General features: G+C 29.7%; 1 protein-coding gene across 1 annotated transcript; it reads right to left on the bottom strand.

Annotated features, from left to right (window-relative positions):
- Positions 1-736: 736 nt before the first annotated feature.
- Positions 737-26,659, bottom strand: Pxd (Peroxidase). Its single transcript, XM_088197579.1, has 10 exons — positions 26,510-26,659; positions 4,354-4,551; positions 4,096-4,286; positions 3,851-4,027; positions 2,868-3,064; positions 2,607-2,805; positions 2,190-2,538; positions 1,727-2,054; positions 1,347-1,651; positions 737-1,273 (listed from the first exon to the last, which is right to left on the bottom strand). Exons 2-10 carry the CDS (start codon positions 4,536-4,538, stop codon positions 1,144-1,146), a joined length of 2,061 nt encoding a protein of 686 aa, XP_088053705.1. The 5' UTR covers positions 4,539-4,551; positions 26,510-26,659; the 3' UTR covers positions 737-1,143.
- Positions 26,660-27,081: the final 422 nt, after the last annotated feature.

Here is a 27,081-nt window from a genome sequence, read left to right on the forward strand (position 1 = left end):
ATATTTTTGGCAGAACTATGTATGTACTTTGAAAGCACTGGATCTATTCTAAATTGTTATGAAAGTTTGAAAAGCTTTAAAAACTATAGTGATTCATCAAAAGGTCTTGATTGACCAAGTTTAATTAAGCATCATCTATGAAAGTCTCGTAGAAAACTAGTTTTGAGAATAGAGCAATGAAAGATTAATCAAGTGTTGCAAAAATACTTTTTTTCTAATAAATAAATGAGGTATTATGAAAAATTTCACAACATTTATGGGTTGGTTAAATTATTTTGGTATTGAAACATATAATAAAAACCATATTTACATAAATGATTAAAATTATTTATAATTTTTTTATTAGAATAAACTGGAATTGCTACCAAAAGCTTTTAGGTCCAATCTATAATTATGGAATTCATTCAAACTCTTCTTATTTTGCCTTATAGGTTTATTGTTTTAAGATTGAAATAAGTCTAGAATTAATATGAGTTAAATCATATTTACTAATGTGCTAGCAGAATTGTATATATAAAATTCTTAAATATATTTTTTAAATTTATTATTATATTATGTAATATGTAATGAATTAGCAAAAAAATCATGCAATAGTATTTTTTAAATATAAATTTTAGTTTCTGGACTTACATAATAATACTCAGTTTCTTTTTTTATTGATCTTAAATTATATACTATTTATTACTGTATATATTACATAGTATGTAGTTTCAATACTTGATAAATAAAACCGCAATTTCGTGATTTAAACTTAAGTTTATTATGAGGTACAAATCTATACAATCAAATTCACATTAACAAAAAAATAATAACAAAATAATACTTCAAGTGGTAACCATAGAATACATTGGTAACTTTCCGTCGAAACGGTAAAATTATATGTTTTCGTGCAATAATCAAATTTGCTTACATATATAATTATAATAGTATTCGACCATTTCCTAGTGAAAATTAAAATAATAATCTTACCTAACAGTAATAAGTTGATGTATTAAATTATATATTTACAACAATGGTAATGGAACGTAATGCGAAATGACAGAAATAATTTAATGTTTTACTTCAACTATGCAGCAATGTTAAATAAATATCTATATGCTAAGATTAAACCTTTTGTGACTAAAAATTATGACACAAATGTGATTATTTCTTAAAGAATCCATGTTGGAATCCTCCGTGGTGAGAGTGAGGATGCGGATGATGGTGCGGTGAAGATTCTTGCCATAACGATAAGTCCACTTGTGGCAGATGAGTACAAGGAACTACTTGGTTTCTGAAAAATTAAGATTTATATTAGTATTCTATTTATGTAAGTACATATATATTAGTTCAGAAAATATTCATACGATTTAGATATCCTTTGGAAGCCTCTTGGTTGCATACTCGATATGTTGTCACCGTTATCGCAGAACAATCTTGATACACTAGCTTTGCGAATTTCGTTCAATTGCTCTATTGTGAATCCCTTTTCTTTATTATCGTTCTCGTAGAAGAATCTGTCCCCTTTCCTTGTTCTGTAGAACTGCTCAGTCAAAATGCATAAGAAAGTCGGTCCAGCTAATGCTCCTTCAACTAAAGCTTCCAAAGACCCTCCGACGGTTAGATCAATATCATCAACAGTTTCATATAACGATGCAAGAAGATGGATGTTCTGAACATAATGAAAATGGACAATAGATTAATAACATATCACATTTAATATAAAATAGAACGAACGTAATCTTACAGAACGTGAGATAACATCAGATAGATCATCAAAGGTATGAGCTCTCGGTAAACCACAAGCGTGTCTGTGATCGTTGTACGATGCCAAACCGTGGTCTCTGTTTCTTTGAATGTCAATCGCACGTAAATCGCCGCCGAATGTGTTATTCCTCTTGAATAAGAATTGCGTGATTTCACTGTCGAAGAATTGATCGCTAGCCTTCTCGGGTTGTGTGCCTAAACCTCTGGTCAAATCGTCGAAATTGTTATCCTGTTCAATGACGGACGGTCTGTTGAACCAGTCGCTCAGTCTCAGAGCTCCGTTTACGTTTCTATGTTCACCGACCAATCTATTATAAATAAAAATTATTAATTAATAAAGTAAATATACAATATAAATATATGTATATAAATATATATATAAGTTTTAATAAAATATGGTTGCAATGATTAAATAATATAAGAATAAAAGGAAATATAATTACTGTAGTTGTCCTGCGATGAGTGAATGGAAGAATCTGAAAGCAGCCGTGGCATGATCGTTGAGTATTGTCGGATCGACTGTTGGATCGTAATCGTTAACGAATCCCTTGGCATTTGGATATATGATCCTATTTTTGGCAGAGTTTTCCATGCCCAAGAAAATGGGATTCCATTCATAATAATTAATGTGTTGGAACTCAGCAATGTTGATCTTTCTAGCTTCTTGGAAGATCGTCTCATCGTCCCAGTGAGAGTTGAGCGACGCTAAGACATCGGTGATTCTATTGTGTTCTCTCAGCAGCATGATTTGTAAGATGGTCAATTGTGGATTCTGGTTCACGCGTACGTCTCCTATTAATTTATAAATATAATATATTCATTGCTAATTGACTAAATAAATTATTTTATTCGAAATATACCTGTCAAATAGCAAGGTTCATCTGGAGACTTGGAACTTTCACAGACTAGAGTCGAGTTGCTTTCAGTCGGAGGGAATTCTCTGCCGCGTCTCTCTTCTACTAAAAGTCTTCCACCATAATTAGCTCTCAATGGTCTATGTTGAGCTTCGTTGTTTCCGTAAACGAGAGACAAGTCCATATATGCAGTTACAACAGTCAACTAAAAATATGATTCATAAATAAATTTGCTATTAATTATTATTAAATTAAAATTTAATATACTTGTTCAGCAGGTTGATGTCCACCGACACATCCCCTGTCTCTATCAGTAATGGTTCTGACAAAGTTCATGCATTTTGTTCTGGTCAGCTTATGAATAGGATCGTCTTCCGGTATGATGATCGCTGAACAATGTTCATTCAACAGTCTGCGTTCTACGAACTGACCATCATCGGTACAGCACTGTGTGAATTCAGCATCTATTTGTAAAAATATTTAATTTAGTACATATTATACACCGTAATTATTATGTAACGATCATAATGGATGAAGACTGAACAAATTCATTGCGATTCACATTCAGAAAGGAGTATAACAGAGTTGTGTGCTATCACCCATACTCTTCAATACACATTTTAAGGACGATTACATGAGCGAACAGAATGATTGGAGCGCATGAAATCAAAATTTGAGATATGCAGAACTCCTAGCAAAACATTGATTGGAAATGATTGTACTTCTTCTTATATTGCCTTATCGGTTATTCTAGCACTATTATTCTAAATAGGGACGTATTGCTCTTTTCAAAACACTGCTAGAGCCAAGATGCCATTCTTTAGGGTTTTCTTTTCCCTTTGATGATAAGAATGCTTTTAAGAATGAGAATGGATAGGTGTTCTTTGCCATTCTATATGGAATAGAAGCCGAAGAAACATGAATGAATGTACAAAAACCATATTTATTTTTGATAGTAGAGGTCCTGTTTCAAATTTACAAAGTTACAAAGACGTCGAGTTGGATATAGTGCTAATCAGTACTATGTAACATTAAACAAAATCATCACATTTCTCAACGTTAACTGAAGGATTGAATTGTTTAGATACTTTTGAATTACTATTTTATAATAATGTAAAAAATTTACATAAAATATTTTCTGAGAATTGATAATTTTTTTTCTGTAGTTACCGTTATTAAATGTTTATAGTTATATAACATATATAACCGTTACATGAAAATATTTAGATATAGTTTAAAACTAGACATACGTGATTGAGTTCCACCAGCTGCCAAAGACATGTCGTGAGTCATAATTTGTCCCCATTGCATAGCATTGAGATTCCAGATGGGGTCGTCTAAAGGCTGATCAGGGAAGAGGATCAAACTAAGAATTCTTGGAAGTGGCAAATCGCGTCCGGTTTCAGACACAGGCAAAGCGCTTATTCCTATAACATTCAGATTGATATTAGAACAAATTATCAATAAAGCATTATCAATTTAAAATAATTATTACCATCTCCATATTTGGCTGGCAAGAGACGTGCGTATGGTGTTTGAGGAATACCCAATCCAGGGTTATTTAAATTATTACAGGATCCGTCCAATGATCTGTATTTAGTTTTGGGACAGTAAGAAGGTGGGACTCCGCACGTCAAAGTGGCAGGATCTACAGTGGGCTGTGGTTCTGCTGGACCGCCGAATGTTCTATTCATAAAATTACAATATTAATAATATTTATATAAAATTACATTAATTATATATGTTTACTCACCTATATCCGTTATAAGCGTACGGATTGGAAGTAAAAGATTGATAATGCACAGGAGCTTTCTGTTGATTGTATGCTTGCGGCGGATCATGATTCAAAAACACTGAATAAGCTGTTGCTCTGTTCTCGTGCACTGCTTGAATGTGGGCTAAGCATGCCAGAAATACTACTCCGACTTTAAAACCCATTTTGGGTTTGAATCTGTAATAAGAAAAGAGAAAGAATGTTTTCATTTTGTTGATAAAGTTTTATGTATTGCTAACAGATGTCTCTATGTTAAAAATAAATACTCCTATTAAATAATTTTAAACTATTATTAATATATAAGTCTAGACCAGGCACATCATTTGGGAGGAAGGTGGGGGGCACCCTCATTGAATTTGGTTAGAAAATACATGTCATTTAATGAAAAATACTATGAATAATGGAATCGAAGTATTATAAAAACGACCACTGACTAGCCAATTTTTGCCCCTTCTAGAAAAAGTTAGCTAGACATATATACATATATGGATATTGAGTGTGGGTATATTTCTGTAAACGCTTAACCATTCTTAAAAAGCAATACACATTGCGTCAGAGCTTTTCTCAAGCTGTTTATGTAATGTACCAATTACTCGTTAAAATATGTTTTTCAATATGAAACTATTTTATATTACTTCTGTATTAATTTATATCATCGACTTTGAAATAAACCATAATTTACAATATGGTCTACTAAAAACTGACAAAGTGGAAGAGCAATTTTAACAAAATTTTATGTTGCAAATTTAAGAGCCACTTTAAAAAAAATATTCTGGAGATGAATAATTATTAAAATAGCATTCTAATCCATTTGGGATATAATTTAAATAAATAATTTAATTTAAAAAAAAAGTTATTTTTCCGTTAATTAATATAAAAGTCAATGAAATTAATTTCTTTATTTGCAAGATTGTGTTAGTTGCAGCACGTTCTTTATACAATTTTTTGAGATGTGGAAAATTAAAATCAATTGAATTATTTATTTTTACAAAATATAGACAAACTTTGCCACTTCTTCTCCTAAATGAATAGGGCAATATCGTAAAATGGAAAACAAGCGTTAAATACATGTGCTTACACTTGGTCTACGAGCTTAAATTTAATAAACATATTTTGAAACTTCGCTTTAAAGGGCTTGCCGCCATTGCGGCCCATAGACTGATATTTAATAAAAAAAAGCGCGCTAACTATAAAAAATAAAATTTCAATCTATAAACATTTAATTAGACCCATTTTAACATATATCTCTCCGGCGTGGAGTAACACCAGTAATACCAATGTTTCTAAATTACAAGTCATACAAAACAAAGCTATAAAAATAATGTATATTACACATTTTTATACTAATCTTTAAAAATGCACAATAGCCTTCAAATATCAACAATTAAAGAACACCGTCATTTTCAAGAAAATAATATAAAAATATCTCACGAAATCACACTAACCCACTATTTCGTGTATCGGTGACTATGATAAAAACAATCTTAAATACAAGCACAAAATGCCAAAGCACATATTACTTTAGGAGACTAAAGACAACATAGCAATAATTCCAGTTCTCCAATTAAATGTACTCAAATTAATACTTAATTTATTGGTTTCCTGTATTTTTTTATTAGTATATCTGCAAAATTATTTATGTTATTGAAATTACCGTATTTTAAAAAAATATGGAATTATCAGCTATTTAATTGAATTAAATATTACGCTAAATCTAAGTGAATTACTATAGCACAAACTAGCTCTAAAGGTTGGTAGTCATATTATGCTGTTGAATAATTTAGCTCCATCAATCTGGGAGACTTTGAAAAAAATATGTTAAAAATGTGTTTATTCTTCCATTAGGTTATACTATTTTATACCTATACTATTTATATAGTTATACTACTTGGGTTATAATACAATACAAAACCAAAAGCAAACTAATAGTAACTATATAAGTTATCTATAAATAATTGTTTGTGTATAGTGACTTATTTTATGTTTGTTAAAATACTGAAAACATATTGTTTTTCTCAAAATATGGCCACTTTAAATCATTTTATGTTACTTTAATTTATTTGGGTTACATTTCAATTGATTTCTTAAGTACGTAGCTTTTTAATTAGGTTAAGTAATTGCTAATGTACAATTAGACAGCTCATCTACGTTACGCATTGTTATTTATTTATAAAATCGTGGGAGTTAGCTCTTAACTCAGATAAAAAGTCAATCGTCTCTTGATTCATAAATTAAATGTAAAATTGATACAAAAAATGCAGACAGAATTCACACGCGCACATTGTATAAATGTTGTCATTAATTCACTCTCTAGTAATATATATGTTTAACTCTTTAAATGCAATGTTAAATAAAAGTGTATTTTGCATGTGTTTTAACTAAAAGTAGAGCATCTGAGTTAAGTACATTTGCATTCATAGTAGCAAAAGATTAGAAAGTTACTAGAAGTGTACATAGTTTATTTTAGTGTATAAAATTGGCAAAAAATTACTGCAATCACTTTTTGCACGCTGTCGGTTATGGAGCATTTTTAAACGATACATTGAACCTCGATCATTTAAACAAACACCTTTCACAGCATTTATAAATTAATATTGCACCCGTTGAAAAAACGTACAAGATAATAAAGTAATACAAATTAACAGCTAACAGCTTATAAAAAAGACTATTTTCTATTTTTATTATGCGTTAAAAAACATTTAATTTTATTCATAACACAGTTTTTTTATTTATGTTCTTAAATATTTGATTTATATAATTTATGTATATACATTATTTTTTGTGAACCAAATTAATCTACGTGAAATGAGTTACGAACGCCAGGAAATCGTAGGAGTTTTTAGTAATTTTTTTCCCAAATAAATGGTGCTTACCTAACGAAATTATTAAACGCTCCAAATATTGAGAAAATTACAACTTTTGCACGCGATGTATGCAAAAACAGTATGCGGTCGCTTCGCAGATTGAATAGTTAATAAGTTTCGAAAGTGAAAGAAGGGGGTGTCATACAGATTTCCTCCTGGAATTTCTAATTATTCTTGAGAATAATTTAACATACTATTTAGCGACTTGTCTCTCAGAATCTATAGAAAGTTTCCATTTTATGGGCAAGGAATGCGGCGCTCTAGAACTGCGAGAGTTATTATTCTGAATTGCGCCAATATTTAAATGCTATCCCTAAAGAAACAAGTATGATACGAGTAATATATTTCATCAATGCGTTGCATTATTATGTATCACGCCGAGATAAATTGCGAAACGAACCTCACGCAAAAGATTTATGATATAGATACATTGTAAAATTTATAGAGCAATCAGAAAAGGGTCAGAAAAACTCGATCGCTCGAACACGTAGTCTAAGCTGATTTTACAAATGAGTGAAATAACAATTTGTTTGTCAATTTTTAAGTATCCAAAAATATTTTTTTTGGCCAAAGTAACCTCATTCATTTCTTCAATTAAAATTATGATTATTTAAAGAATATCAAAAATCACAAAAAGATAAGTTGAAAATTGGTGATTTTAGAGGTCGATGTTATGACAATGGTACAAACAATGAAGTTCAAGCACATATTTTAAAAGATAACAATCTGGTAAAATACACTGAACGGTGTAAGTGCTGCTTCTTGTACAATATAAATTAATTATTTTTTCGTTCAATTAAGTGGCAATTCAATTATGAAACTAAGTAGCAAAGGTCGGGCTGTAAAATCATTGTTTCAACAGCTTAACTCTATGAGATAAATAATGAAGATGTAACTTCTGGTGCAGAAAGTTTGTATATTTACTGGTTTTTGGAACAATGTTTTGTCCAACCTAAATCGTGATAATTAAACTTTGCGATAATTATAGTTTTTCTGAGCAGTAAATTAAGTATATTTTTAATTTAACTACAATATAAAAAATCACAGTTTTTCATCACGCCATGTTGGGAAACGGAAATAGGCTCCGCTCGAGTTGCGCAAAGCTTCCGCATGTCGCTTTGGCGCTGCGCGCCGCCACTTCCGCCACACACTTGAACTTCGGATAATCGTATCGGACGGACATCGTGACTTTCACTGTCAGAACGCGAACGGTCACACCTGATTAACAATTTGAAGTGTTGCGCAGTCAAAACAAACATGACTCATTGCCGTCTGAACGTATTAGATCGAAGGCAGTAGAATATCCGCTGAAATTTCGACATACGAACACGATAATTGATCGAGTCACGCATTAACATTGCACTTGAGTGTGAAGATGAGTAATTTGAGGCTTTCTCGTGAACAGTAAAATGCATGAAAATACATAATAGCAAAGTTGCATTGACATATTTAAAAACTGCAGTATGTGTTTTTATTGTGGTTATAATAGATTTACCACAAGAGCTTTAAGAAATTTTATTGCTTAAACTATATTGCTCATAATGAGACTTACTCAGCATATATTTTTTGTAGAGCCGTTCAGGGCCACTAACCTCCTACGCCTACGGCATAGTGTCCCAAATATGGCCTCACAAATTATTTTTATATATATTTTTGTTATTGCTGCATATAGTGACATATTATATAATACAACTGTCATAGCATGAAATAAGCCATTTTAGTATTAAGTTAATGATTTAGCGTACTGATTAGTTGGAAGCGTCATGTTATTTATCGATGTTATACAAAAAATAATTTACAATTAATAATGTAGATAAGAAATTTTAAATATTGTTTTTTTTCATCTTAAAAATATAGTGTCACTTTAAGAACATATTCAAAATATGTAAAAAATAATTTTATTTACAGAAAAAAAAATCTTTATGTTTTATGCTATTTTATTTGGAAGATATACATATGACGCATGATTTTGTATTGCGAGCCGAGTATGGCCCGCGGGCCGTAAGTTGTACATTTGTGTATAAAGCAATATCAATATTAGTGCCAGAGATATATTTATTAGTTTAAAAAAATCCTATACTACTTAATTCAAGGTTTAATTGAAAATAAAATAATTTACAAACGGGAGAGTAAAATCTAATATTATACAAGAAACAAAATATAATAAAAACCACATATTTAGGTATTATCATTTTCATGAAATTGTATTATCATTTCATTTATAAGTCAAATGCTAATTTTAGAAAAATTTAGTGAAACTAAGCTATATCATAAAACATATTATATAACCACAATTACTAGACATTTACCGCACAATACTAATAGGTAGTACTACATTTTAATCTTATACTATATCGTATAACGCACGTTACGTGTAATAACTATAGCAATTTATCTAGGAATGCATATTTAAATAACCCAGTTAAACGCGTAACCAAACTAATAAATGCAAATTACACTAGATTAATCTTTCACCGCATCGCGGAAGCTTAATTTTCGCTAAAGCATGTAAATGCGATCGTTACACCTCCAGCTGTCGCGTTTGATGGAATCTCATACGTGCATAGTGTTAATTGGAATCCCTCTTATATAATATATATTAAAAACTAACAATATTTGCAAAATATAGATTAAAAAAAATATCATGGTCGATCAAGCACGCTGTTTTGACCAAAATTGCCATTTTATAATATAATAATAAACGATGGAATGGCGCAATATTGTTGTTCATCGCGTGTAAACGATTGTGGGAAATTTTATTATTAATATATCGTGACGCGCTTCCTCGTCAATGGTCAACATTTTGCAACTGTTGATCTTCGATTATAAAAAAAAATTGTTCGAAGCAATGCTCCGACGGAAACGACTTCCCGGTTGTTTCGGAAAAAGCTCGAACACGCTAATTTGACGTATTTTTTTTAATGAAAAACCATAACACACGATTTTACGACCATGCGTGTTGCCGTTCGCTAATTGTACAATCCACGGCTTATACATAACTGATTATAATTACGCACTGAAAATTTAATTTATTTATGTTTGTATAACATTTCCGTGAAAACGTTCATTTTTTATGTAATATACGCATTAATTTGATTGGGCGGATCGAATTGTGTAACTTAAAAATGAAAACACTTTTAAACTGCATTTTTATGAGTAAATGTACAATTTTCGTTTTTTCATAATTGAACTAGTTAATTAGATCTGTTTTAATCGAACGTTACGAAATATTGTATATACACACGCATAAATATCCCCTCACAAGATGTAATGGGTTGCGTTTAATTATTATTTAATGATAGCAATCAATCGCTAAGAAAATAACCTTAATGATTTTGTAGCATATAATGGTAAGTTTCATAATTTTAAGTGGATTTAATATAAATTAAATTACACTATTTATTTTTTGCCATTTGCAACTGTACACGTTCTTTCGAATCTATTTTTTATAATATATAGCAATACTGAGCAATTGTCAACCGGAAAAAAATTGTCATTAAATTTGAATGGCTTTGTGAAGAAATTAAGCACATTTTTGAAACGCAATTATTTAGGTTGTCGGTCAGTTTTTAATCTCAATTAAAATATAGCAAGGTAATTGCACCATTGACCTTTAAAACATCGCCTTCAAAAATAGTTCTTCTCGTAATAACTGCGGAAAATATTGTGCAATTTTACCGGAACACCGTTTCGGTTCGTTATCGATCACTGTCCATCCATCAAATTGATCGATTCGATCGTTAATGCCTTTTTTTACTCCAAAAATGTAATAACACGCATTCGCACATCCTTGAACCGTAGTAAATCACTTGCTTTGTTCTCATGGAGTTTATTATATTAATTAGTTTGGCCGTTATACTACTTATTTGCGCAATACGTTTTAAAATCTATTCATTATAAATAAATAATAAGCTCTTTTTCATATATTCCCAGTCATAAATTAATATTATATTATATTTCAGTAGAAATTTTTATCGTGGAAACTCAAAAAACTTTATTTGAATAATTCTCCATTTTGTAAAGAATTACTAATTACAATTTAATGAAATAATATATAAAATGCTATCAATAGAAATGACGCCATTTTAATTCGTTTGCACAATGCTGCCACCTTAAGTAAAAATGGTTGCGCATGCGCGTAAAGTTTTTTTTTTTAAATTGCTGAGAAAAGGGGGTTCCAACAAATTAAAATTAAGATGCTTATTGTGATAAGATAAGTGTTTCAATATTATAGTATAAAAGCTAAATATTCTCCAAAAACTATATCCAATTGTAATTGGTCTAACTTGGGAGCTAATTTTTATTGCAATTCGGCTGGATTAACTCGGACGTTTGATTATTAAGGGAATATTTGGGGAAAAGAGAAATTATGCAACTAGCATGCAGATAGCATGGCCAATAAATATTTTGTTGAGATCAAAACTGCCGTTCGTCACATTTAAAATAACGTTCTTCTATTATATCTTAAACTGTTTTTTTAATAGACGTTTGATACATAACATGAATGCAATAAAATTTCACGTTAAATCTAACAGCGTCATCAAACGTTTTCAGACATGCATATATGTTGACAATAAGAGCTTAAGCAGATTTTCCATTAAATAAATATGTTGATTTATTTATGTATTAATGACAGAACTGAATGCTTCCTTATTCGAACAATGTAAATTAATTAATGTGCAATAACTTCCATTGTACCTCTGGAATTATTTTACCCACATGATTTACATGGGAAAAACCTTCAATTTTGATTTTAATGATATATTGTATTAATCGTTTGGATCGAGTTTTCTACTGTTATACATAAACATTAGAGCACGAGCAACAACTATCTACGACTGCATTTACGATTTTTGATTCATTCATTTAATTAACTGTATTAATACTTCTAGAAATCTTAAAATTTTACCAATAATTCGATACGCTAAAAGCAGCAGATTAAGGCTAAGGGCAAGAAGATTTATTTACATAAGTACATAAATACAATAAAGCATACGTTAAGATTTTTTTTTTTAAATTTAGTTTATTTTTTTTTAATTCACAACACACAATATAAAAAAGTGGTTAAAAAGTCAAAAGGAAAATTTAAACATATTTAATATATGTAGGGAATAGGTATTTATTAGCAGCCGATTTCTTAACCTGAATTCTATACTTTTGACAGGTGAATGTTTTGTCGTATATAATTTACTTTCTTAATCCTTTATGCGGTATAGCCGTACATGTACGGTGATCGATATTTTACTGTTTTGACGTACCACAGATAGTTATGTTTTTACATATATAACTGAAGAAATAATAAATAAAAAGCATTATATACATATAATATTTTTTTTAGATTTCTTTAGAAAGTAATAGCAATAAATTATAGAGTACGAAATAAATTAACATAACAAAAATTATTTTATATAATTTTATAAAAAAATTCACAAAAACCGAATTCTATATAAAATATATGAAAAAAAATAACGAAAGTAAATAATAGAAAAGCGTTAACATAAAAAAAGTAGTAAAATAAATCAAAGCAATAAAACGTTGAGAATCAGAGAATCAGAAATAATTATGGAAAATATATATCTGGTTTATATTATCAATTTAAGAAATGTGTATAAATTAACTCACTACTCAAAGAGTTAATATTATATATATTCATTTATGATTTATTTTGATACATAAAAAGTACATCATAATTAAAATATACTTCGCCATCGGTGGTATTAAATTATTATTAGAATCTATTACTATTTGCCTCTCACGTTTATATTGTAGGGCGTTACTTAAGGATTCTGAATAATCTAATAAGCAAACTTACTTACAAATTCGTTTAAAATTTTGTACATCTAAAAGGCTGATTTACTTATTCACTTACTACATGCTTTTTAACAGATAAACATAATATAGTAAGTGAGCAGAAGGAGTCTTGTGACTCTGTTTAATCCTTATTCATTTAATTTGTCGCATTTATAAGCAATACGTGTCTATTACACTAAATTTTCATATAGCATTACGATAGCAAAATTCCAAGCGAACATTATCGACAGTTTTAACACTCTTAACTTCGCAACCGCTCCAATTTTAGCCGTTTTGTTTATGAGCTGCCACTTAATTGGTTCCTCACAGTATTTCGACCGGTAATTAGATGTCCTTCGCTGCGTTTTTGCACAATATTTTTGCATGTGTGCGGTATATATATATCGCCTTGTGCAAATGCAAAACGCATGACACAGTTTCCAGGTCCTTTGTATCTGATTGGCCAATGGAGCAAAGTGAACGTTGGCCCAGGAATCCGGCCAGAGGATCGTGACGACAAAAGGGCTACCGTCCTGGTGCCATTCACCAGCTAAATACATAAACAGTATGTAGAATACAGGCGCTAATGGCGATCCGAATCGTGACAAGTCTCCTCAGATTTCCTCAGATTCAGAGATATTAATTATTGTTTGATTAAGGTATGTGTATATTAAATTAAAAGAGTAAATGCTGAAGTGCAAGTTTAGGCGTATCTGTATACTTATAAATTGATAAATGCAAATTAGTTCATACTATTGCATAAGTAATACATATATGATTATATGGTTTCTTATAATATATGAATGTAGTTCAATGTTTTAGATACATTTAAAAACATATGCAATTATTCTAATGCAATACATGTTTTATAAAGAGAGAATATGAAATTCGTGTGATTTTAAAATATCTCTTATTTATTACATCTCCCATTTTTCAAGAACTAAGCAAGAATGCATTTTTTGTTGCTTGAAATAGAGTTTATCATTATGAAATGTATCTAAAGTAAATATATATTATATTACAATTTTAACAAATTTAATGCCGATTTTAATGCATCAATTTTATGATTTTTAGTTTTCTACAAAAGTAATTAAGGTGCTACAAACTAATTTTATATAAGACATGCACTAATTACTCTCACATTGAGTGTTCTTAAGATTCATTTATTGACATGGCAAAAGCAAGGGAATATGGAACTGAACCTGCTTAAAGCGAAAAGCAGGATCACTGGGAATCAATAGGATTCTTTAACTAAGTAATCATAATCATCAGTTATCGTGGATCCAATTTTTTCAGAAGTTGTCGTATCTGTGATATTGGAATTAGTGATTATGTCGACAAATTTGAGCTCAAGTCGTGATTCGCCATAATGTTCCAAAGTATTTTAAAGTAACTTAAACCAAGTTTATTTTTTATATTTATATGAATCATATAATAATATAAAGAATTTGTAAAAACCTTTTGGCCCACTGATCCTAAAACATGCCAGACCTCCTTTGCTTTTTCATTTCCAGAATGATCGCAAACTAGTTTTGACTTGAAGGAATAATTAAGAGAAAAATTAGACCAACTCTCACCAACAAAACGTCAGATTGCGAAAGCTTCCGAGTAGAACTGAAAAACAACATTAAGATAAATATACAATTAAAAACATAACACCAACTCGAGGATGAATCTGAATGGTAATTTAAGGACAAGTAAAAAGCAGCTTGGAACAATACCAAATAACTATTAATGCAGTAACCAATAACAGCACAATAGAGACAAGAAATCTAATAAATTAAAAATGGGAGCAAACCAGAGACCCTAAGATTAAAAATATTCTAAATAACGAAGCACAGCAATTTAAACGAAAAACTTAAAATAAAATATGAAAGCTATATTGGCTTATGGGAAGAAACTCCAAACCAATATACAACAAAATCAAGACATACAATCAAATCCTAAAACCAGTTTGTGTTTACGGCATACAGCTCTGGAGATGTGTCAAATAGTACCACATTAAAATGTTCAAAAAAATTCAAAATAAACTGTTACGAAACATTGGTATGTTCGCGATAAAGACATACATAGTGATTTAGGTATTGAAGACGTTGCCAGTGCTATAAAACGTTTTGCTGCTAAACATGAAACGACGCTCCAACAAAACGTCAACATCGAGGCGCCAAACTCCTCAATGTGGACAATCCGAGAAGACGGCTTAAGAGGACTAAGCAGATCGAATTGGTCTAGCTATTTTTACTATTAGTAATTGTGTATTGTAGAACAGAAAAATTTTGTACGCCAATAAGTGAGCATAGTACTTAAAACATAAATGAATAAATATAGAGTAAAATTAATTGTTGGTCATAAATACCAGTTTTAATGCTTAAAAAATCTATGTATTTGTGATGAAATCTCATGAGTCGCAATTTTCAAATCAAGTAATTCAGTTTAATCGCTAACTATTTAATTTGTTTTGTTTGCGTTGCTATAGTTATTTGTTGAAATGTTTCATTTGTTTGCATAGTTACAACTAAAATTGTCGTTGCGTGCTCGTTATTTCTCGTTAGTTATAAAAAATATATAAAAAAATAACTCCTTCTGGTGTGACATTAGTGAAATATGAAAATCCTGTTTTGCTTACAACATATCCTGAAAAAGTAAGTTTGCTGTATAATTTTTATTGATAGACTAGAGTGGTAAATTTAATTTAAGATAAATACAAATTTTATCTGTCTATTTTGGTACAGTTTTCTGCTATGAATTATACAATCTCAAGTGTATATGAACGGTTCTTCTTAATCCACATCCTTTGTACATCATAACGTTATACTAAAGGTATATAATTCGGTGACTAATGCCTTTAAGACCAGAGCACGAATCTCAAATAGACCATTGTGTTTCTAAATTTGTATCATATATGGGAGATCGAAATAATCAAGAATTTTATTTTTATAATTCCAATCAATCATTACAAATTAAGTTACCCTAATCTTGCGGATGAATATTTATTGATTTTAAGCTGTAATATTAGTTCACAATTAATAAAATAAATATCACTGATTTATAGACTTTGATATCATTCTGACGTGTCACTACTATTGTCTGTCTAATATATGGCATCATCTTTGCGGATTAGTTTCCACTTGTATTTAAGGAATAACTCAAATAGAGATTCTGTTATTCTTTATTCGATAACATGTTCATTGAGTGAAATGACAACTACAACAGAATATTGCATTTAACACAATTAACTTCAATTTCACTTGCTGGTTCTATATATTATAGTTGTTCAAGAACAATTTATATTTATTTTAAAGAACATATAAAACTTAGTGGAGTGGAAAATATAGCGAATTTTCGATTAAAATATTATTTAAAATATCGAAGAAAAAATAATGTAAGTTATCCAGGAACTAGTTATTGAATCAATGCAATAATTTTTGTATTTACAATAATAGTATTTGATTTGACTTAGCAATTCGCTACAGAACGTTCTGTAATGTGAAATAAAAAAAGTTGTTCTTTGCGTGTTTTAATGGAACAAGCAGAAGGACAGACTTTAATGATTCATACGAAAGATATATCGATAATCAAATTATAGTTTTTCATGTGTGCATTATATGTATTAATTTGAGTATGTAATATTAATATAAGTATAACTTTTGAGTTACAAAAAATTTGTAGCAAAAACTAGCACTAGCAAAAAATAGTTGCTTTTCGGAACTGATCTCAATAATCCGCACCATCAATCTGAGTCAATGCCAAATTTACTATTATGTATACATATATGTATCGGATTCCATTTCAGCAAGGTAATTTCTGACACGTTGAACTTTCTTCGCAATCAATCGCAGGTGCGTAACAATTGACGATATTTGCGCAACACTTAACCACCGACTAACCTTGCTCTAAATTAAGGTCGGTTCCCAGCAACGTGTAGTTGAAGTTCCATTTCCGTTCTTGAATTCGATATACTGGTAATAAAATATGTATCTATATGTATAGTTTAAAACCAGAATTAATCATATTTCTTCAACAATATTTTTGCTACAAAAATTTATCGTTTTTCAATAGTTTTGCTTAACTATAAACAGTAAAAAAATATTATTAATTTCATTTTATTACTGATTATCATAAACTATAACGCGTAGTATATTGCATTGTTTAGGATCTTGAAAAAAATGGTACTGGAAATTTCGCACAGTTTTTTTATATGATCCTTGTTATTTTAGTGGTGAATAAAATTGCTTGTTTTAATGTTTTTTTTAGTTAGTATGTATTATTAATTTGTCTTATAGTTTTTTTGCATATAATTATATTCTATTCTCGTATATCATAATAATGAATCCGTTTGTAAAGAAACGGGAAACTACTATATTTGCCCGTTTCTTACAAAAAAACTTGTACAACTCGATTATTTAAAAAACATATATAATGTGGTGAAACTGTTGCATAATAAATAAGTATTAAATAATTGACGTTGCATTCGTTATGAGTAACAACAAAATAAAAATGTCATCAAAACACCCGTTCTTGGCAAACATGCATCACAAAAAGTATTAATTTAGACATTAAATATGCGTTAATTTCATGTAGTTTCATATTGTCGTCATGACTAAGTGTAGTTTTTGATTATTGCATTGGATTTAAACAGCAAATGGATGTTTTGTAACTGTTAAATTGAGTTTCATGATATTCTAGAGCAGCATTTTTCATTAAATTATATTCTTAATAGTAGAAATATATATCTACCGATAATAATGTATTCTGATATTATTTCACTGAAATATCAGTGACAATATACCATTACTTATAGTACACATTCACTGTACCATTTATATTTAAAAAAAAATCTACTTCGTTCGGAAAATGAACTGACATAACAAATTGTGCCGAAAAATCACTTAAAAAGACATGTTTAATACTATATTTAAATGAAATATATTTTATAGCTTTGACTTAAAAGTTCGTCAACCAATTTGGTAAACATTGAGCATTATCTCATGTTAGCAAACATTAGATACTTTAATAATGTTAGTTTGAAAGTAGTTTGTGCAATTGCAATAAACAAGGACATAACGTAACTATAGGTGCTACAACACAATAAAACTAAGGTATAAAAATGTGATACGTTAAAAATATACAATACAATACGCTTAGCACATACCAGCAATCGTAGGTTCAAAGCAGACATATTTTATGACCTTGCAAAATATATAACACAATCGTTTTGCGCTATAAAGCTAAGCATTATGACCAAATATTTGTACTTACATATGTGCTGATGATTATTAGCTCAATTTATCGTCAATAAACTAAAAGTTTCATGGCACGCTATTTCGTTAAAAAATGGCTAATCCATTGACATGAGTTTGACGCAATATTGAAATGTCGATTTGCACCTTTTGAAATTCTGACCCCGGAAAGGTCGGATCACGACTGGACCCCAGGGCTTGTCATGTCGTTTGTCGATTGCTATTGCGACAACTGCAGGGCGAAGTTATTGCGAGGCGGGATTATCTGCGGGGCAAATCTATGAAATTGTAGCCGGAAAATGGGATCAGATTAGACGACAATTGTGGATATAATAGTTGCGTGACAACCTAGCGGAAATAATATCAACAGTCGCTAAAGAAGTCGACAAGTTACTTTCATTTAAAAAAATATTTTAGCCCAGCCTTACATATTGATAAATATGAGAGTGAGAGTAAAGATTCAGATCGAAGATATTCAATATAACTTTCTCGATTGTTTCCATCTATTCCTATCTTATGTTACTGTTTGTGTACTATCGCTCCGGGGGCATATTTGCGTACTTTCCATCGGTTGTATTCATTATGCGTTTGCACAAGATTGGTATCTTTTCTTATACCGATCGATCCGGGAAGCTGCAACACATGGAAAGTTTCAACAATGGCATAATTTTGCAACCGTCGCAAGGTTGGATGCGGCAAAGCTACTGAAGGAAACAAACCGTGAAATGAACAATGAACGAATCAAGATGTACATTATATCTCAAAAGCGGTGGCAATCTAAAGAGTTGCTTTTAATTAGATACGTTGTCAATATATCTATGCATTAATATAATACTACGTTTTTTTGGGAGCAATAAATTAGTAGAAAAACGTTGAATGAACAATAATGACAACATTGAAAATAATATAATTTAAAATATATTTTTCCAAAGATTAGGAAAATTTGTTATAGATATGTTATTGATATGGAAGAAAAACAAATACTCATATCTTATTTATTCTTTATTCAGAGATAAATTAACACCGAAAGCAATTCAGTAACTTGGTAGTAATACATAATAATCGAGATAATATTTTATTAATTATCTTTCAACACAGATGTAGTAAGGAAATGAAATATATTAAAATAACCGTGAAAAGGTTTACAGTCTACAAAACAAGTTTCTAAAAAGTTCTATTCCATTCACTCGTAAAATAACTTACCCAATGTATAGTATGTTAAAAAAATCAAGGTTTTAGACAATGTTGATACTACCGATATACTCGATAAGGATTTGGGGGAGGCAGGTGGGGGTATTTACCCCCTTGAATTTAATGAAATCGAAATATTCAAAATGAACAGCCACTGACTAGCCAACTTTTACCCCCCGCCCTTTATTTCTTATAGTGTTAGTGCTCCTAAGATAATTTGCTTTAGTAGTAAGCAATATTTTAAGGCAATTTTACTATATATAACCAGGGACGTAATTTTCCCCCCTTCTTGAATTTGCCCAGAAAAATGTTTAATGAAATACTATGTATCTTAATGAAATGAAAATATTAAAAAAAAAAATATCACTTTTGGCCAATTTTTGCCTCCCCACCCTCCATGGAAAAAGCTGAAATGACCCTGGGCCTTAAGACAAAGGGAGGCAACGTGCGGTGACGTTTCGTTTGCGATGAAAAATATTAAGAGACGAAATCGTGACTGCACATAATTTATTCGATGATCATCAGTGGATTATCATTATTTTAGCGGAAACCCACGTAGAGAGTGGCTAATGAAATGCATATTAAGTAATGATAGATATTCGACAGCTAGAGGTTATACTTCATACAATTTATTCAAGAATTAATAAAAATACAGGAAGCATGTCAATGAAATATGTACATATGCGAGTACTTTCACAACACAATATATTTTATTTAATATATATATAATATATATAACCTCGAACAACCCTTTGATCACTATTGTGAAATGCTCCATAAACCATAACTTCAAGGAAACAGAATATTATACATCCGGGAAAACCGTAAATCGATTTGAGCAGCACTATACACGCACAAAAAGAAAACACAATAATTAAATGTGTTTTATTTACTATTAATAGTAACAACATTTGGATTTATTCTAGTTAATCTAACAATCTCGTTAATTGTAACGTAAATTTATTCGATTTAAACACAATCAACGGCGCGTTTAATACAAAACGTGTTTAATTGAATCATAAATCGTTTTTTTAGATATAGTTGCTGTAACACTGGTTATGTTACAAAACAGTTCATTCAAGGTCTCGGTTAAGAGGAACTTTCTCGTATCTGCAAATCGTTGGAAAACCCTATAATAATTTGACATGGTTTCACCGTTTAATTTATCATTGATATCGTATAGTCATTGTATTGTAAATTTCAAGGCTTTTATTGTAATTCTCAAGTATAATATTCCTAATGGCGTACCCGAGATGAAAAACTTTTCGACAAGTTTGCGTGCTAGAAAACAAACTATTGTTATGCAATTGTATGAATCTATCAATTGTAAAGGCTTTGCTGATTAAATATAAAAATTATGGTTATATTATATAACGCAACAGTCACGACACGATTTGACTTGTACGATGTTAACAAATAACTCATGTCATAATATATGTATGTCGAGATTAATTATTGAACAGTTTGAGAATGTATTTAAATTTATTGTATTATAACAAAACTCATTTTTTGCCAAATAACTTTTCTTGTGTCTTAAGACTTTTACTTGTGTCAAAGTGTCAATGCATTGAACAGACTTTTGTGAAAGTGTGCAAAAATTGCATTTGTACACAAAAAAATTGCAAGCTTTTTATACGATCGAACATCTGTTGCGATACATTGTAAAAATGCAATAAAACCATAAATTGTTACGACAGTATTGCAGATCAGACTAACGAAACTGTGAATAATCGATTATAGTCTGACTGACAAGATTTAAATGGAATTTATTATTAAATGTCTAATTCCTTAGTATGGTCACTGCGCGTAGTGATCGTATATATCCGGGGTAATAAAATGTTTAATACTGTGCGGAATAAAATTTAACACAATTTCCCCTTTTTATATAATATGGATGCTCAAACATTTTTTTGTTATGGTCAAATATGTCAATCCAGTAATTTAAAAATAATGTTGATACCTCAGATTTAAATATTTTCGTATATAAACTTGTCCAAAAATGGACAGATATTTATATCTTATATTGTGAAATATTGCATTTTTTTAAATTACATATATGCTTTAATCGATGTTATTTATTCATATTTAAATTGACATATTTGGCCATAACAATAAAGTCACGTAATAGCTTACAAAAAAGTTTTACTCTATTTATTCTAAATGAATACGCGTTGCTTTAAGATTATAATAAAAATAAATAAAAATGTGGTTGCTACAAGTGCACTTTTCTATAAAGGCAATAATGTAATGTTTATGTTTTGAATATTGCGGAAATTTAAAATGTGTGGAAAAACCAAGTAAAACATAAACTTATATGATTTTTTAAATATTTTGCAAAAAAAAAACACTACACTATTTGAGGTTATGTAATGCATTCCATTTAAATTACCATTGAAAACGGTTATTAATATATAGTAGAATCAGAAAATCATAAATATAGGGCCGGCCCTAGGGGCGGTCGCCGGGGGCGCTAATTACGTCACATGGGGGCGCCATTTATTCCAAATTAGGGCGCCATTTGATTACCGATATTTCCTCAAATCTAACAAAAATCTCTGTAACGACCTTTTTTTTAGCCCTAAGGAAAATATTTCCAAATGCCTTTTGTTTTTTTTAGAGCACTGGGTGTTAAGAATTCTCAGGCCGGCCCTGCATAAATATGGTTGCTAAGAATCATTTTTCAATAGAAGCTAGTAATGGATTTTTACTTGTATTTTTTTTTTATAGTGAAAATATTTTACAGAAAAACAATACTTAAAGTTACTTAATTCATAAACATATTTACTTACCATTGACTAAAAAATATATTATAGAATGATTAAATTGTTGTTTTAAAATTAATTATGACTGTATTGTTAAAAATTAAAAAAAATAAACATGATAAATTCTTATTAATAAAAAAAATGTTTCAAATTGCTTGTCAGTTACAGTGTCTTAGGGGATAGAATTTCCACTTTTATAATGACATATACGGGTTAAAAAAATGTTTTTGGCCAAATTTATCAATTCAATTATTATTTAAAAAAAAATTGGTTCAAATCTTTATTTTTTATGATAAGGCATTTTTTGTATATAATATATACAATATTTAATAACTCCATGATTTGAATATACGTGATATATTATTATATACAATAAATTAGCTAAACATAGCTATAAAAAATTGATGTAAAAACATCAATTAAATTAACATGATTATTTTTTATTTTCAATGTTAGGACCATATTCGTATTTTTTTTATAAATATACGAGCTATGAACTCTTTAAATAAGCAAAACCATTTCTAGTTCGACCTTCTAATTAATAATGAATAAAAAGTGTAATATTTCCTCGTAGTTAAAACATCATTGATAATGTCAGAAAAGAACATGTCACGGCCAAATTCATAAAATAAAATCGCTTTTAAGTTATGGGCATGCGAATTACCTAACAAGCTTTTATCTGAAATGTTGATTGAATTTTTTCAGTGGTTCGCCAAATTTTGTCGCGTAAAAGTAACAACCGAATCTTCCACGCTTGTTAGAGTGAATTCGTAACGATATGCCCTAATTTCCAAATATGTAACTGAGTAGCTAAGTACGATGTCATAAGCGAAAGTACAACACGTAAAAAAGTGAAAGTAATCAAACTTTTCTTGAAATAACACCATAAACGTGTCGTTACGCAATATTTAGGCTTGTTATCAAACAATTAAATTGGATATGTGCATAATTAATTGACGTATAATAGAAAAAAAGTGTAATTATACTTAATACACACACGTGGCTATAATTTATGAGCGATGCTAACATCTTAATGTAAATAACAACATTTCTAAAACACTATAGAAAACAATAAAAATTGATTTATTGCACTTAAAACTTGTTGAACTTAAATTAAACAGTCAGTCGCTTCTAATATTCTAATTTAAATTGATATAATATATAGATATATAAATATGCATCTGTTGTGAAAGTGTAAATGAAAGTGATACAATGATAAACTTTTCATGAAGTTAATAAGATCGTAAAAAACAAACTTAGTTCGACTGGATCTAAACTTTCTTTTACAAATTTAGCGATGAAAATATTTTTAAACACTTTTTTATTTCGAAACTAACAGAATTTAATTTGTAAAATATGCAATTAAAAGACAGATATTAATATATGTTTAATAATAAAGTTTATTGTACAATCCTTGTTATTAGTTATATATTTCAGAAGATTACGATTGTCTTAATAGCTGTGTTGCATATAATATACACTATTAACTGGAATTATTTTAAATGGATAAGGGTTCAAAGTTAAGTAACTAATAACCGTTACACAACCGATTAAGAAAAATTACAATACAGCAGCATTATCTCACAGTGGTGTAATTTACAGCCATACATTCGCGTGAATCTATCTATTGAACCTCGATCATTTGCATAATTAACTACACTTATGAAGCAGTTTATTCACCTGATCTGCACGTGGGTGTATGCTTTTAAGAGTACCGATATTACTTTTACTTTTTTTTCCAAGGCAGTTTAACGTACATTATTCCGTTAACATATTCGTCAATTAAACTATGTGTCGCATATTTGTGAGAAACAGCTTTCTAAGTGTTCTAGGGATTATCGGACTACAGGTTATCTTGTAGTTCGTTAAACTTCATTAATTTCACTTTTGACACGACTGCTTTCATTGTATTTATATGCGTATTTCACAATACAGTGTCTTTGAGTCGAATGTGTGAAAATAAGTTTTTCCATGAGAAAATTGTGTATGTGTTCGACACACGTATCCATCGTTTACGATTGGCGTTAATAATAAAACGATATAATTAGCATCTTATTGTGCTTTAACAATGTTTGTTGCGAAATTGAAATGTGGACTGTTATGCAGATCTTTTACAGAAAAAAAAATTAAGCGGCATCCAAAAGGAGCAATAGGAAAGATTTTAGCACTTTGTGGTAAAAAATGCATCTGACAAAATACTATAATAATGTCAATAAAACAACTTATAATAAATAAATTGAACCATAAAATTTTAGCTACAATGATAAAGTAATTTCCGTGTTATTTTTGTTAATAAAATTACACTTTTCCATAAAAAAAGTACTCAAAAAATAGTTTCTATAATGGATTAAAATAAAATATGATACATACAATATTTGTATATGATATATTAAATATACCAGTTTGTTTTTTTACTAACATATGCACACGTTTTTATATATTTTTTACGGCAAAGTGTGACATGTGCATTCTTTTCCTGATTTTTTTGCTACAAATATTGAATAAGTTTTTTTTTGTATCATGTATATATTATTCAAGTCAGTTTTATTTTTTAAACGACAGTATATATAAATTATGTCATTGTGTGCTAAAAGAAAACTAATTGATGATTTTAAATGGGAAAAGTAATAATTGTTTTATTATATCCACATCAAAAGCTCGTCTGAATATAAGCTTTTGACTCAATATAACTCACCTATAATTTAGTATCAACCTTCCACCTTCCATTACCAGCGACCTTACAAGACCTTAACCGCTCTATTAGACGCAAACTATAAATGCCACATATAATAATTTGATTATATAAACGTTTACGTTTTCCAATTGTGATTTGATTCCGAATTTTCCGTACTAAACCTGTTTACTTTCACGCAAAGATATGTAACGCATGTATCATAGATATTGAATTTGGTTTATGTCAAATCGAACAGTGATTATCGCCTGCTTTCTCAGATTCAAAGCTGCACGTGGAGAGGTCTAACGTAACTCAGTGAGACATTTTCATAACAAAACGTGATATATTATGACAGTTTCCTCGCGAACTGGTTCTCCATAATGAATACTTTCCGTAGAGTGATCACGATAATTCATTTTGACGACGATTGTGAAAAAAATGAGAAATTCTAATTATAAAATACTTGTATGTAGTAGAAATTCATTACCAATCTTTACTTTACATCAACTTGCGTTGGTGTGTTTTAAAATTCAAGATATAAGAGTATATTTGTGCAATTTTTTAATTGTATAAAATTAAAAAGTATAATTCGACTACGCAAAACTTTTCTAAAAATCAAGATATTTATTGCTAGCAATTATTTATTGTAAATATTCCGCTGCAACATGCGTTACAACGAGGTCAACACAATCAACAACTACTAAATAAAATAATGGTACACTAGACTGAAATCACGTATATTTTATTAATTATAAACTTATTTTTTTATGAAAATATTATATCCGTATGATTAGGATAAGGGAAACTCAATCTGTAATGATTGATCGGAATCATAATTTTATAATAATCTTAAACTCAAACCTTCTAGACACCATAGAAATTAAAAAACAGTAAATTATATAGTATATATATATATAATGCATGTATTGAAATATGTTCCGCAAAAGTTCAGCTTACGAAGCTTGGATATGTTTCATAGTAAAAATAATATCCGCAGTGAAATGACTTTAATTAAATATAAAATCCATTAATAAAAAACGAACGGTTTCGTGCGTTTGTTTCAGTGAAAATTGCATGATACTGCACTGTGTGAAACTTGATAATCGCAGTCATATAAAATCATGACATTCGACATCACCGATACAGATTAATCGAGGGAAACGCGAGCGATCGCATAATAAGTTAACTTTGGCTATTACAGTCCATTTTTCACGACGATTACTCGATGTTACGTAAATAACAAATACTCGAAAACCCATACACTTTCTACGTAAAGCAATGATTTTAATTATCGAATTTCACTTTCGATAAACAGCGCTAAAAAATTGTGCACATCCGCCATGTTTGAGCTCCCGCCGCATTTGGATCATCGTTTGATCGATAGGGATGTGCACACTTTTGAGTGCGAATTACAAGGCGACAGTAATTGGTGATAACGAGCGTTCGCTAACGTCAATTAAGCGGATTGATTTGTTCGGAACTTCATTTGAGATTTTGCAACGCGAAATGTGTGTCATTTTTTTACGATCAAAATATCTCGACCCGTTTGATTAATGATGCGTTGATTGAAATATTCGTTACTGATGAAGATTAATAATTTTCTAACGATCTTACCTATAGACGTTTGAAAATGCTCGACGAAAACACAATCACTAATTAAATCACAGTCAAAAATCACAGGTTCACTATTTTTGATCTTGTTTATTTATCTGGGCGAGAATCCCAAGTGTTGTTCTCGCTGACACTACTCGGTTATGACTAAACGTTATTAACGCAACGTATTCTGTTTATATATGAAAATGCAGCGCGGGAGAGAGGTGCACTGAATTTCTTCACCCCCACTTGACACATGAAATAATTAATAATGAATTCCGCTGTGTTCGCGAACCCTTGTCAATTAATACTTGACCGCACGTCCCAATTCAATTCTTTGAATCATGCTACATAATCATTACAACACAAAATAAGACTTTATATCAAAATATTTATATTATATTATTAACAAATTGTATCAGGTAGAAAATCTTGTTATGTTGAGTTGAGATAAACGAGTAAATTAATTTTAATTCACTCTATAAAAATATTTTCATTTTATATAAAACTTATTTAAATTATGCTTTTATGATTAATTTTTAATTCCATCATTATATGAATTTCACTATGCTTATGATCATAAATATTTATTA

This window comes from Plectrocnemia conspersa, unplaced genomic scaffold (genome assembly GCF_051122295.1).
Source record: "Plectrocnemia conspersa isolate PC_06_02 unplaced genomic scaffold, ASM5112229v1 ptg000001l, whole genome shotgun sequence".
Taxonomy (NCBI): Eukaryota; Metazoa; Arthropoda; class Insecta; order Trichoptera; family Polycentropodidae; genus Plectrocnemia; species Plectrocnemia conspersa.

Excerpts from the sequence above, each read along its gene's own strand:
- Pxd (XM_088197579.1), bottom strand. The coding sequence starts at position 4,538 with ATGGGTTTTAAAGTCGGAGTAGTATTTCTGGCATGCTTAGCCCACATT. Across the intron at positions 4,287-4,353 it reads TACGCTTATAACGGATATAG|AACATTCGGCGGTCCAGCAG; the intron begins GTGAGTAAACAT and ends TTTTATGAATAG. Across the intron at positions 2,539-2,606 it reads TGAACCTTGCTATTTGACAG|GAGACGTACGCGTGAACCAG; the intron begins GTATATTTCGAA and ends ATAAATTAATAG.